The sequence below is a fragment of the Lepidochelys olivacea genome, assembly GCF_965140295.1.
Source record: "Lepidochelys olivacea isolate rLepOli2 genome assembly, chromosome: 25".
Taxonomy (NCBI): domain Eukaryota; kingdom Metazoa; phylum Chordata; order Testudines; family Cheloniidae; genus Lepidochelys; species Lepidochelys olivacea.
In genome coordinates this window covers 10,185,907-10,200,603 of record NC_140435.1, presented here as the reverse complement: position 1 = coordinate 10,200,603, position 14,697 = coordinate 10,185,907, and the positions used below count along the sequence as shown (strand labels likewise).

The window sequence follows — 14,697 nt, the reverse complement described above, 5'->3', positions numbered from 1 at the left end:
AGCGGTGGGCGCTGTCCGGGGTTCTCTGCTCGGTGACCCCGTCCGGTTCCCTCCATCTGACCCTCTGATTGAGGGAAAGAGCGAGAGCCGCCAGTCACAGCCGTTAGTTGCTGTGAATACCATCATTACTGTCTTCTAGGAGGGGTCCTATAATACATGGGTGTACCCCCCTCCCTCCCAACCACCCACCCCGCAGCCGTGCCCATCTTGTCGGGCACTCTCAGGAGAGGGAGGGTCGGTGACCCTGGGCGCGGCACTAGGTAACTCGAGAGGGTGGAAGACCACGAGTGTCGAGGAAGCCCCCCCGCTCTAGGCCACCAGGTAACTCAGGAGGGTGGAAGACCACGAGTGTCGAGGAAGCCCCCCCGCTCTGGGCCTGGGCTAACCTGAACACCTCTCCCTCCTGAAAGCTGTTGTGTTATACCTTTTGATTGCGTTGTTTTGTTGATAAGTTTTTTTTTATCCCTTTGTATTCTTTGTAACTGTTACAAATAAATTTCCTTTCTGTTTCAAAAAAAAAAAAAAAACCTTCCCTGTTACCTTCACGGGGCTGTGAGCACGGGCGTGTTTTTGACACGTTTTACCTCCCTTCCGGAGACTTGCCCTTTTTGCAACGTGAGGGAAACCCTGGCGCACGTCTATTTAGAGTGTGCCAGATTGCAGCCTCTTTTTCGGCTCCTCACAAATATTCTTTTGCGCTTTTGGCTTCATTTCTCCCCCCACCTCTTTATCTATACACTCCCCATCCGTGGCCCCACCAAGTCGCGGGATCTCCTGGTTAGCCTCCTCCTAGCCTTGGCTAAAACAGCCATTTATAAGACCAGAGAGCGGAGGTTGGCTCATGAGGCGTCCTGCGATTGTGAGGCCGTTTTCCGACTCTCAGTACATTCACGTATCCGGGCGGAGTTCCTCTGGGCGGCGTCCACAGACTCCCTTGACACCTTCGAGGAGCGGTGGGCGCTGTCCGGGGTTCTCTGCTCGGTGACCCCGTCCGGTTCCCTCCGTCTGACCCTCTGATTGAGGGAAAGAGCGAGAGCCGCCAGTCACAGCCGTTAGTTGCTGTGAATACCATCATTACTGTCTTCTAGGAGGGGTCCTATAATACATGGGTGTACCCCCCTCCCTCCCAACCACCCACCCCGCAGCCGTGCCCATCTTGTCGGGCGCTCTCAGGAGAGGGAGGGTCGGTGACCCTGGGCGCGGCACTAGGTAACTCGAGAGGGTGGAAGACCACGAGTGTCGAGGAAGCCCCCCCGCTCTAGGCCACCAGGTAACTCAGGAGGGTGGAAGACCACGAGTGTCGAGGAAGCCCCCCCGCTCTGGGCCTGGGCTAACCTGAACACCTCTCCCTCCTGAAAGCTGTTGTGTTATACCTTTTGATTGCGTTGTTTTGTTGCTAAGTTTTTTTTTATCCCTTTGTATTCTTTGTAACTGTTACAAATAAATTTCCTTTCTGTTTCAAAAAAAAAAAAAAAAAAAACAAAAAAAAACCTTCCCTGTTACCTTCACGGGGCTGTGAGCACGGGCGTGTTTTTGACACGTTTTACCTCCCTTCCGGAGACTTGCCCTTTTTGCAACGTGAGGGAAACCCTGGCGCACGTCTATTTAGAGTGTGCCAGATTGCAGCCTCTTTTTCGGCTCCTCACAAATATTCTTCTGCGCTTTTGGCTTCATTTCTCCCCCCACCTCTTTATCTATACACTCCCCATCCGTGGCCCCACCAAGTCGCGGGATCTCCTGGTTAGCCTCCTCCTAGCCTTGGCTAAAACAGCCATTTATAAGACCAGAGAGCGGAGGTTGGCTCATGAGGTGTCCTGCGATTGTGAGGCCGTTTTCCGACTCTCAGTACATTCACGTATCCGGGCGGAGTTCCTCTGGGCAGCGTCCACCGACTCCCTTGACACCTTCGAGGAGCGGTGGGCGCTGTCCGGGGTTCTCTGCTCGGTGACCCCGTCCGGTTCCCTCCGTCTGACCCTCTGATTGAGGGAAAGAGCGAGAGCCGCCAGCCACAGCCGTTAGTTACTGTGAATACCATTATTACTCTCTTCTAGGAGGGGTCCTATAATACATGGGTGTACCCCCCTCCCTCCCAACCACCCACCCCGCAGCCGTGCCCATCTTGTCGGGCACTCTCAGGAGAGGGAGGGTCAGTGACCCTGGGCGCGGCACTAGGTAACTCGAGAGGGTGGAAGACCACGAGTGTCGAGGAAGCCCCCCCGCTCTAGGCCACCAGGTAACTCAGGAGGGTGGAAGACCACGAGTGTCGAGGAAGCCCCCCCGCTCTGGGCCTGGGCTAACCTGAACACCTCTCCCTCCTGAAAGCTGTTGTGTTATACCTTTTGATTGCGTTGTTTTGTTGCTAAGTTTTTCTTTATCCTTTTGTATTCTCTGTAACTGTTACAAATAAATTTCCTTTCTGTTTCAAAAAAAAAAAAAAAAAAAAAAACCTTCCCTGTTACCTTCACGGGGCTGTGAGCACGGGCGTGTTTTTGACACGTTTTACCTCCCTTCCGGAGACTTGCCCTTTTTGCAACGTGAGGGAAACCCTGGCGCACGTCTATTTAGAGTGTGCCAGATTGCAGCCTCTTTTTCGGCTCCTCACAAATATTCTTCTGCGCTTTTGGCTTCATTTCTCCCCCCACCTCTTTATCTATACACTCCCCATCCATGGCCCCACCAAGTCGCGGGATCTCCTGGTTAGCCTCCTCCTAGCCTTGGCTAAAACAGCCATTTATAAGACCAGAGAGCGGAGGTTGGCTCATGAGGCGTCCTGCGATTGTGAGGCCGTTTTCCGACTTTCAGTACATTCACGTATCCGGGCGGAGTTCCTCTGGGCAGCGTCCACCGACTCCCTTGACACCTTCGAGGAGCGGTGGGCGCTGTCCGGGGTTCTCTGCTCGGTGACCCCGTCCGGTTCCCTCCGTCTGACCCTCTGATTGAGGGAAAGAGCGAGAGCCGCCAGCCACAGCCGTTAGTTGCTGTGAATACCATCATTACTGTCTTCTAGGAGGGGTCCTATGATACATGGGTGTACCCCCCTCCCTCCCAACCACCCACCCCGCAGCCGTGCCCATCTTGTCGGGCACTCTCAGGAGAGGGAGGGTCGGTGACCCTGGGCGCGGCACTAGTTAACTCGAGAGGGTGGAAGACCACGAGTGTCGAGGAAGCCCCCCCGCTCTAGGCCACCAGGTAACTCAGGAGGGTGGAAGACCACGAGTGTCGAGGAAGCCCCCCCGCTCTGGGCCTGGGCTAACCTGAACACCTCTCCCTCCTGAAAGCTGTTGTGTTATACCTTCTGATTGCGTTGTTTTGTTGCTAAATTTTTCTTTATCCTTTTGTATTCTCTGTAACTGTTACAAATAAATTTCCTTTCTGTTTCAAAAAAAAAAAAAAAAAAAAAAAAAAAACCTTCCCTGTTACCTTCACGGGGCTGTGAGCACGAGCGTGTTTTTGACACGTTTTACCTCCCTTCCGGAGACTTGCCCTTTTTGCAACGTGAGGGAAACCCTGGCGCACGTCTATTTAGAGTGTGCCAGATTGCAGCCTCTTTTTCGGCTCCTCACAAATATTCTTTTGCGCTTTTGGCTTCATTTCTCCCCCCACCTCTTTATCTATACACTCCCCATCCGTGGCCCCACCAAGTCGCGGGATCTCCTGGTTAGCCTCCTCCTAGCCTTGGCTAAAACAGCCATTTATAAGACCAGAGAGCGGAGGTTGGCTCATGAGGCGTCCTGCGATTGTGAGGCCGTTTTCCGACTTTCAGTACATTCACGTATCCGGGCGGAGTTCCTCTGGGCAGCGTCCACCGACTCCCTTGACACCTTCGAGGAGCGGTGGGCGCTGTCCGGGGTTCTCTGCTCGGTGACCCCGTCCGGTTCCCTCCGTCTGACCCTCTGATTGAGGGAAAGAGCGAGAGCCGCCAGCCACAGCCGTTAGTTGCTGTGAATACCATCATTACTGTCTTCTAGGAGGGGTCCTATGATACATGGGTGTACCCCCCTCCCTCCCAACCACCCACCCCGCAGCCGTGCCCATCTTGTCGGGCACTCTCAGGAGAGGGAGGGTCGGTGACCCTGGGCGCGGCACTAGTTAACTCGAGAGGGTGGAAGACCACGAGTGTCGAGGAAGCCCCCCCGCTCTAGGCCACCAGGTAACTCAGGAGGGTGGAAGACCACGAGTGTCGAGGAAGCCCCCCCGCTCTGGGCCTGGGCTAACCTGAACACCTCTCCCTCCTGAAAGCTGTTGTGTTATACCTTCTGATTGCGTTGTTTTGTTGCTAAGTTTTTCTTTATCCTTTTGTATTCTCTGTAACTGTTACAAATAAATTTCCTTTCTGTTTCAAAAAAAAAAAAAAAAAAAAAAAAAAACCTTCCCTGTTACCTTCACGGGGCTGTGAGCACGAGCGTGTTTTTGACACGTTTTACCTCCCTTCCGGAGACTTGCCCTTTTTGCAACGTGAGGGAAACCCTGGCGCACGTCTATTTAGAGTGTGCCAGATTGCAGCCTCTTTTTCGGCTCCTCACAAATATTCTTTTGCGCTTTTGGCTTCATTTCTCCCCCCACCTCTTTATCTATACACTCCCCATCCGTGGCCCCACCAAGTCGCGGGATCTCCTGGTTAGCCTCCTCCTAGCCTTGGCTAAAACAGCCATTTATAAGACCAGAGAGCGGAGGTTGGCTCATGAGGCGTCCTGCGATTGTGAGGCTGTTTTCCGACTCTCAGTACATTCACGTATCCGGGCGGAGTTCCTCTGGGCAGCGTCCACCGACTCCCTTGACACCTTCGAGGAGCGGTGGGCGCTGTCCGGGGTTCTCTGCTCGGTGACCCCGTCCGGTTCCCTCCGTCTGACCCTCTGATTGAGGGAAAGAGCGAGAGCCGCCAGCCACAGCCGTTAGTTGCTGTGAATACCATCATTACTGTCTTCTAGGAGGGGTCCTATAATACATGGGTGTACCCCCCTCCCTCCCAACCACCCACCCCGCAGCCGTGCCCATCTTGTCGGGCACTCTCAGGAGAGGGAGGGTCGGTGACCCTGGGCGCGGCACTAGGTAACTCGAGAGGGTGGAAGACCACGAGTGTCGAGGAAGCCCCCCCGCTCTAGGCCACCAGGTAACTCAGGAGGGTGGAAGACCACGAGTGTCGAGGAAGCCCCCCCGCTCTGGGCCTGGGCTAACCTGAACACCTCTCCCTCCTGAAAGCTGTTGTGTTATACCTTCTGATTGCGTTGTTTTGTTGCTAAGTTTTTCTTTATCCTTTTGTATTCTCTGTACCTGTTACAAATAAATTTCCTTTCTGTTTCAAAAAAAAAAAAAAAAAAAAAAAACAAAAAACCTTCCCTGTTACCTTACCCAGGGAAAAGGGACCTACTTAGCCTGCTCTCCTGCTGCTGTCCTCTGGCCTGGGCTTTCCTTGCTTTTTGCCCCAGCTGTTGGCTTCTCCCCCCGACTGGGCCAGGCGCCTTCCCCCCTTTCTTTTCTTTTTGTTTTTTTTTTTTCTTTCTTTGCTGTTGCTAGAGTGCCGGCTGGCTGCTGGCCAGCTGTTAGCCCCCCCCCCCCCCCGCCCGCCCTCGGACGCTGCTGCTCCAGCTGAAACCCCCCCCCCCCCCCAGAGAGGGGGGGCCTGCCGGCCCGCTTCCCCAGAGTGGGGGAGTGGAAGGACCCAGACTCCAGACCCAGCCGCTTGCTGTTTGTCTGCTGACCCATCTCCGGTTGAGATGACTCTTATCACTTGCTCCGGCATTTCTGGAATGCAAAAAAGAAAGCCCGGAACAGACAGAGAAAAAGCCGTCCACCGGAGGAACACCGCCCGGGGAATCTACAAATCGCCGTGGAGGGGGCCTAAGACTGAGTAACTTTTGAACTGTGCTCTTGTGTGGGGGGAGGCCTTGACTGTGTATCACCTGTCACCGCCCCCGCTGGGGCATCGGCAATGGAGGGCACCGGGGTGACTTCCGCCGCTGCCATGCCCATCGCCTCCCCAGACTCTAGGGAAGCCCCCCCAGCCGACGGGAAAGGCCAGGGTAAGAAGAAGGGGAAGGGCCCCGCTAAAACCACCAGGCCCTCCATGGCAGGGGCCACCCCCACTGCTGCAGCCCCGCCACCGACCACGGTGTCCTCCCCCACTGCTCCCTCCACCAGCTCTGCGGATGTCCCTCCCTCAGCCCCCAGGATGTATGCCTGGGTGGCGGTAGCCCCCCCGCCTGCCGCCTCGTCCTCTCTCCCGCCCACCACCTCAGTCACCATCAATAGCGGCCGGGGCCCCTTTCCCACCGTGACAAGGAAGCACGGTGTCTGATGCCTCCTGGTGCTCGCCTCGCCCCACATGGAGACCTACGTGCGGGCGTTGGCGAGGATGGTGGGGCCCTCGGCCATTGTGGCTGCCTCCAAAATGTACGGGAAGGTCGTTTTCTTCTTAGCATCGGAGGCTGCCACCCAGGAAGCGGTGGAGAGGGGCCTGGCGGTGGGGTGTGTGTGTGTGTTTGTCCCCCTAGAGCCGCTAGAGGACCTGGGCGTTCGCCTGGTCCTGACTTCTGTCCCTCCTTTTCTCCCCAATGCTGCCCTGCTACCCGCCCTTTCCACCCTGGGGAAACCTGTTTCTGTTATCAGCCCTCTCCCGTTGGGTTGCAAGGACCCCACCCTCCGTCACATTTTTTCCTTCCGCCGGCAAGTGCAACTTTTACTGCCATCAGCGGCGCGTGACAGAGTGGCGCTCGAAGGGTCCTTCCTAGTCCCCCGCCAGGGGGCCCGTTACCGGGTGTACTTTTTCACGGGGGAAGCCCAGTGCTACCTCTGTCAGGCGCCAGGGCATGTGTGGAGGGACTGCCCCTTAGCGCGGCAAGGAGGGGCACCTGGGATCCCCAAGACCCAGCAGGACATTGGCCCTGTCATTGCCGACGCCCCGGCCGCCTGGTACCCGAACCCGTCCCCCCTCCTCTTCAGACCACCACTTCTCCCGCTCAGGCCCAATTGGCACCTCCCCTACAATGCCCAGACGAGCGAGAGAGCCCCGCCCTCGCTGCTGACAATCTAGCGGGGCCTATGGAGGAGGGTGTGGCAGAAATACCACCAGGCATGGGAGAGAGCCTGCCCCAGGGAGAATCCTCCCTCCCTTATGCTGCCCCACTGTTCCCCCCACAAGTCCCTGAGCCATCGCCTTTACCCCCTGACACGACCCCTGCTAACCAGCCCCCAGATGATGCCAAGGAGGGCTGGGCCCTAGTCTAGGGGAAGTGAGGCAAGTGGAAGGCTCGAGCTCCGCCTCATCTACCCGAGACGGAGGCCCCCCGGAAGACCAGGAAGGGGGGCACCGATGCCGAACCTTCCGCTTTGCCCACGAGTGCATCCCATCCACCAGTGTCAGCCAGGAAAGACGTGGCAGCACCGGAGGGTAGTGTCTCCCCTCCATGGGAGACCCTCCCCTCCGAGACCCTTGAGGAAGCCCCTTCTGTCCTGACACTACCCGAAGCCCCCGTGAACCCCGAGGCAACCGTCGTGGCGGGTGCCAGCGGGGAGAACCCCAGGGCGACAGAAAGTGTCCTCTCCTCCATGTTCGAGGAGATCGAGGCCTTAGATCTGACCTCAGTCGCCCAGGGGGAGGATGACCTTTTGCCAGCAAATCTCGATCTGAGCGACCTCACTCCACCCCTCTTTTCCCCATGCTCCCTCCCCTTAACTGCTGCTTCCGCTCCCACCTCCAAGGAGCCCCTGGACTCCTCCACCGACCAGCCGCTGATGGCACCCCACTGACGACCACCAAGCCTGCTCAGGTGACAGCTGGTGCCACGCGGCCGGGGCACGAGTCGCCAGGGGCACCCCCCGTTGGTGCTGAGCAATCGACTTCCTTCCCGGGCAGGGGCCCTATGGAAGATAATCCACCTCCTGATGCTGTGGCCACTAAATCCACCACAGAGCGCATCACCTAGCCACCGTGACAGCCTCCCTCTGTGCGGAGAGGCTGGGGCCAGCCTACTGGCATTTTAACAACAGCCTGTTGGAGGACGAGGGCTTTGTGACGTCCTTCTGGGAATTCTGGCTGGCCTGGCAAGGGCAGCAGCGTGCCTTTCCCTTGGCGCGGCGATGGTGGGACCTGGGAAAGGTGTGCGCCAGGCTTTTCTGCCGCGACTATACCCGGGGCACCAGCTGACGGAGAAATGCAGCGATAGAGCAGTTGGAATGAGAGGTTTTAGAGCTGGAGAGGCATCTGGCCGCCAGCCCTGAAGACCCGCTCCTCTGCGGAGCATGCCGGGAGAAGCGGGAGGAGGTCCGGGGGTGCCTTTGTTCAATCCCGCATCTGCCTCCTTCGGGAGATGGATCGCGGCTCCCGCTTCTTCTATGCCCTGGAGAAAATGAGTGGGGCCAAGAAACACGTCACCTGCCTCCTGGCAGAAGACGGCACCCCCCTCACGGAACCGGTGGAGATGTGCGGGAGGGCCTGAGCCTTCTACTCAAGTCTTTTCTCCCCGGATCCGACCGACCCTGGCGCTTGCAGAGTGCTCTGGGAGGAGCTCCCTACGGTCAGCGCGAGCGACCGAGACCGGCTAGAGTTGCCTCTCACTCTGGCCGAGTTCTCGGAAGCCCTCTGTCGCGAACCCACTAATAAGTCTCCAGGCATGGACGGGCTGACCGTGGAGTTCTACCGCGTGTTTTGGGACGTCCTCGGCCCAGACCTAGTCACTGTCTGGGCCAAGTCTCTGCAGAGCAGGGTCCTCCCTCTTTCGTGCAGGCGAGCTGTGCTCGCCTTACTGCCGAAGAAGGGGGACCTCCGTGATTTACGAAATTGGCGTCCCGTCTCGCTCCTCAGCACAGACTACAAAATCGTAGCGAAAGCAATCTCGCTGCGGCTAGGGTCTGTGCTGGCGGACGTGATCCACCCAGACCAGACCTACACCGTCCCGGACCGCAGTATCTTTGATAACCTATTTCTGGTTCGGGACCTTTTGGAACTCGGGCGTAGAGACGGTCTGTTGTTCGCCCTCCTGTCCCTAGATCAGGAGAAGGCATTTGATAGGGTGGACCACGGGTACCTCCTGAACACTCTGCGAGCGTTTGGCTTCGGACCCCAGTTTGTGGGTTTTCTCCGGGTGCTGTACGCCTCCACAGTGTCTGGTTAAGCTCAACTGGACCCTGACTGAACCGGTCAGCTTCGAGTGAGGAGTACGGCAGGGGTGCCCCCTCTCGGGCTAGCTGTACGCTCTGGCAATCGAGCCCTTCCTCTGCCTCCTCTGCAGGAGGTTGACAGGGTTGGTGCTGCGGGAGCCGGAGCTGCGACTGGTCCTGTCGGTGTACGCTGATGACGTGTTCCTCGTGGTCCAGGACTCAGGCGACTTGGCACGAGTGGAGGCTTGCCAGGCCATCTATTCGGCAGCCTCCTCCACCTGGGTCAACTGGGTCAAGCGCTCTGGCTTGGCGGTAGGGGACTGGCGGCAGGCGAGCTCCCTCCCACCCGCGCTTCAGACCATCTGGTGGAGCGCAGGTCCGCTGCTCTACCTCGGTGTTTACCTTTCTGCCACGCATCCCTCTTCGCCGGAGAACTGGGAAAATGTAGAGGGCGGGGTAATAGTGGCTCCGGAAATGGACGGGACTACTCCGATGTCTCTCCCTTCGTGGGAGACCGCTGGTGCTTAATCAACTAGTCCTGTCCAAGCTCTGGTACCGGCTCAACACCCTGGTCCTAGCCCCGGGTTTCCTGACCAACCTCCGGACATCGATTCTGGGGTTCTTTTGGTCAGGAATGCACTGGACCCCTGTAGGGGTTCTTCATCTAACCCTGAAGGAAGGAGGGCAGGGCCTGAAGTGTCTGCACACTCAGGTCTGCGTCTTCCGCCTCCAGGCCCTACAGAGGCTCCTCTATAGTGCAGGCAGTTCGTCGTGGAGCATACTGGTGCACGCCTTCCTGTGCTGCATCCGAGGGCTCCGATATGACCAGCAGCTTTTTTATCTCTGTCCGGGAGGTCTTCCGCGAGACCTCTTCGGGCTGCCGGTCTTCTACCAGGACCTCCTCTGGACTTGGAAATGTTTTTTAATGACCAGGTCCGTGGCGGCCACCGAGGGGGCAGATCTCCTCACGGAGCCCCTGCTACACAACCCCCAGCTCCATGTGCAGGTGGCGGAGTCCCGCTCGGTGCGCCAGAGCTTGATCCTGGCAGAAGTCACGAGAATTGGAGACCTCCTGGACTATGACTGGGGAGACTGGCTGGATCCCCTGACGCTTGCTTGGCGCATGGGGCTCTCCAGACCTTGTACCCCACGGTGCATACTTCAGGAGGTGAAAGCCGCTTTTCCGCCCGCTGCTAGAATTTACCTCGATCGGGTCCTGCTCGAGGGCACGCCCTGCCCACCCTCTACCCCAGGCCCGCCGGACCCAATCAACCCCCTCACCCCTTTACGGCGAGCCGGCTGCATGAACTGCAGCTGGTATGCTTCCAAACTGCACCAAGAAAACATCTATACACGCTCGTGCTCCACACCCTTCACGCCCTCACCCTAGTGTCCCACCCCGACACAAAGTGGCGAGACCTTCTGCCACCTTTGGAGGGTGAGCAGCCCCGGTGGGCCAGCCTATATTCCACCTTGGTTCCGAGGCCCGTCGGGGACGTCAGTTGGCGGCTCCTTCACGGAGCTGTGAGCACGGGCACGTACTTGGCACGGTTCACCCCCGTCCCAGATACTTGTCCCTTTTGCGGTGTGAGGGAAACCCTGGCACACGTATAGTTGGCGTGCGCCAGGCTGCAGCCCCTGTTCCGGCTCCTCACAAATCTTTTATTACGTTTTTGGTTGCATTTTTCCCCTCACCTTTTTATTTATGCACTCCCCATGCATGGCCTCCCAAAGTCGTGGGATCTCCTAGTTAACCTCCTCCTGGCCCTGGCTAAAACGGCCATCTATAAAACCAGAGAGAGGAGGTTGGCCGATGGAGTTTCCTGTGACTGTGGGGCTGTTTTCTGATCCTCGGTCCGTTCACGTATCCAACGGAGTTCCTCTGGGCGGCGTCCATTGACTCCCTTGATGCTTTTGAGGAGCAGTGGGCGCTGTCCGAGGCTCTCTGCTCTGTGTCCCCGTCCGGCTCCCTTTGTTTTTGACCCTTTGATTGGGGGAGAGAGTAAGGGACCCCAGCCCCAGCCATTGCTGCTGCGGACACCACCACCTTAGAGGGGTCCTTTCACACGTGGGTGTACGTGCCCCCTCCCCGGGTTGTCCACCCCACAGCCTGCCCCTTTTGTTGGATGCTTTCAGAGGAGGGAATTGTTGGTGACACTCAAGTGTGGCGCCAGGTAACTCGAGGGGGTGGCAGACCTTGAGAGTCGATGAAGCCCCCTCGCTCTGGACCACCAGGTAACTTGGAAGGGTGGAAGACCATGTGAGTCGAGGAAGCCCCCCGCGCTGGGCCCAGGCAAGCTTGAACACTTCCTTCCCCTGAAGCTAATGAGAAAACAATTGTGATTGGTTGCTGTGTTACACATTGCATATGCTGTTGTTTTGTTTTGTAAGTGTGTTATGCAAATAAAAAACACCTTTTTTGCTTAAAAAAAAAATTACTCTCCTATAGCCATCTGGTCCGACCCTGTCACAGCATGTACAGTAATTCTGACACCTGCAAGCTAGCGAGGTCCCTGTCTAGACTAGGAAAATAGCTCACTTTTGAAAACATGTCAGGCAACATGTGCTTGACCACAAGTGTAGACAGGATTTAACACTTTTTAAACCACGTAGCTGCTTATGGTTGAGCTCAGACTCCCCACTCTCCCTAGGGATGCAAGGGAATTTGACAGTTGCTAAATCTTTCCCTCTGGTAGGGAGGGCCATAGAGGAAGATGTTGTCATCACTTGAGTTTCCCAGGCATGGGCCAACTCACTTAATTTAATAATAATAATAATACCTAGCACTTACATGGTGCTTCACATCATATCAAAACAAATCCTGGTTTGTGAATCTGACTTTCCAAACACCCTGAGGCATGATTACCATCCTGAGCAATTACCCAGTGCTGTATGTCTTCAAAGCCTTGTGCAAACATTAATTAATCTTAACAATCCCCCGGAGGTGAGACAGCAATGTTACCCCCATTACACGGAGGCTGGGACAGAGACGGGTGAAGTAACTCACCCAAAGCCATAGATGGAATCACTGTCACTCAGTAATTCCTGGCTCCAAGTCCTGTACTTAATCCAACCTCCCAGCTGGGCAGAGAGACTGATCCCTTTGTCACCTATAACTTCGATGTGCCTTATCAAAAACCAACCATCAGCTCTGGTGTGCATGCAACACAGGGAGAGGGAGTGAGGGGCAGGAAGCTGGAGGGATTCCAAAGCTCAGAATTTATGAGAATGTCTTTGGTTTGGGAATCTGTGGAGCTTTTGCTCACCTGGAAGTCTCCGGTTTGGGTTGGTTCATACGTGCTTCTAGATCAGCTCCTCGTTGTTCTGTGAACACCTCACGAAAGTGGACAGAACCTTCTTGGATGCTGGGTTGATTGGAAGTTGGGGTGATAGCTCTGGGTAGATTTTGTGTGGTTAGAGTTGGCTCCATGGAGAGCAGAGAAATGGATCTTAAAATAGCTCTGTGTAATCTGAGATGGTTTTTTAGCTGGGGTGAGGGTGCGGAGCTGGGGAGGTTAAGTCTGGGAAATCAAGTGAACATAGCTACAGAAGGATAAACCCAAAGTGCTCTAAGTATAGCTGGGTGGTGGATACTGTGTTTCTGATCCCTTCCCTCCCAGATTCCTGACTTGGTACTGGACAATGAACCATAGGGTTTACAGAGGAAGACAGAATCACCTTCTCAACCCACTTACTGGGTCAAATTCTGATCTCAGTTACACCAGTGTAAAGCCAGAGTAACCCCAGTGGGGGTACATTAGTGTAATGTTAGTCTGAGTAAGCTCAGAACTGTGCCCATAGATGCAGTATCTTTCCTTCTGGTCCCAGTGTTGCTGTGGCATCCCACCCCAGAGATGGCTGCATTTCTGCAGTGAGTGAAGGGAATTTTTCCTAAAATGCGTATATGGTTTGTAATAGCACAGAGCACTTTATGGCTGGCTGTACTGTTGGTTTAGGACCACATTGTGCCTGATAGGATCTGGGCCCGTGATGGGTGTGATGCTCAGCTGCACCCTTCATAGGAGGGACTCGAGAAGAGATTGCATCTCCATGCCTTCTGCAGAAACGAGGCATGCTGGGAGAATGCACTGAGAGAACACAGCTTGATTGCATGTCCGGTTAGGCCTTTCGTGTTAGCAGCTTCACCAAGGATGCCCCCTATAGGGTTAGCAGAGCTACAGGTAACAGTAGAAGGGAGCAGCACCTGTGCTCAGGAGAGTTGCAAGGACTGCAATTACACCTGGCTCTGACCCAGGGTCTGTAAGAGGGAATGGCTCCTTGTATCTCGCCCCTCTTTGGACACCCAGTCATCATCTATCACTTCGAAAATCTAGCCCTCTCAGGATCAGGTGGCAGACGGATGCTTTGGTGGAAATCTTTGTCCAAGTGACTCACAGACAATGGGTGTGAAATTAGGTACAGAGATGTGTTCCGGCAGTCATCATTGTCTATAGCTATAATACACAACACTCATGAGAGGTCTCACATACATCAATAAATAACAATAATGTTAATCATAGCAGACCCATAGCCAGTTGCCAGCACTTTGGCTTCTGTTTTATTAATAAAAAGGAGGACTTGTGGCACCTCAGAGACTAACCAATTTATTTGAGCATGAGCTTTCGTGAGCTACAGCTCACTTCATCGGATGCACGAAAGCTTATGCTCAAATAAATGGGTTAGTCTCTAAGGTGTCACAAGTCCTCCTTTTCTTTTTGCGGATACAGACTAACATGGCTGCTACTCTGAAACCTGTTTTATTAGTGTGATTCCTCCAGCCGGGGTCACCCCCTCTCCCTGGGGATCAGTGCAAAGTGTGAACTCAGGACAACGTTGGATTCTTCCAACTGTGCAGACGTCACAGTCAGTCTCTAGCACCAGGCGCTGCACCCCAGTCACCATGGTGGCATCCAAACAGCCATTCAAAGCAACGCACAGAGAGAATTGGGTATTTTAGCAGAAAATGGCTGTGCTCTGGCACTCCTCCCCCTCCCAATGTATGCCAGGGATCTGAAAGACAGCACCTCACCCTAACACCGTTTGTAAGGTGTCCTCAGAGCAAGGTAGGGCAGTGCAATTGGCCAGGAGTCACTAGGCCAGTACTCCAGCTCCGGTTCAAAGGAAGGTATCTCGTACTGAGAATCGAAGTAGATAAACAAGGGACAGCAATAGAGGATAGCGATGGATATCAGTACATGCCTGGCAAAGAAACAAAGAATGGGTGTGAGAAGCAGGCGGCAACACCAAAGCCAGTATATCTTGCTCTCTGCAACAACACAGCCCCTGTCCATATGACGGTGGAAAGTATTCCAGCCACACGGTAGTTGCCAGGATAGTATGGTGTGGATTTGTTGAAGAACACATTAGACCACGTCGCTCGACACAAACCAGGCCAGATTCTGGTGTAAATCCATGTGGCTCCATTGAAGTCAGTGGCCAACTAACCCCATCGGAGGTCTTGGCCCAGTCATTACCCTCTCCTAATTCTCAAACCAAAACTCAGTCTACACTGAGCTCTGATAATGTGATGGATGCTAGAACAATTCCAGCCACAGTGTGGCTACAGCTACACAGTTAGATCAAAACCAAATTATCAAGAAA

At 55.3% G+C, this 14,697-nt stretch overlaps 1 protein-coding gene across 1 annotated transcript in view; it reads right to left on the bottom strand.

Annotated features, from left to right (window-relative positions):
* Positions 1–13,813: 13,813 nt before the first annotated feature.
* ACER1 (alkaline ceramidase 1) overlaps positions 13,814–14,697 on the bottom strand; it is a 36,759-nt gene continuing 35,875 nt past the window's right edge. Inside the window, exon 7 of the mRNA XM_084614175.1 lies at positions 13,814–14,295. Coding sequence (XP_084470301.1) covers positions 14,127–14,295 — 169 coding nt within the window. The 3' untranslated portion in view covers positions 13,814–14,126. The remainder of the gene's footprint in view (positions 14,296–14,697) is intronic.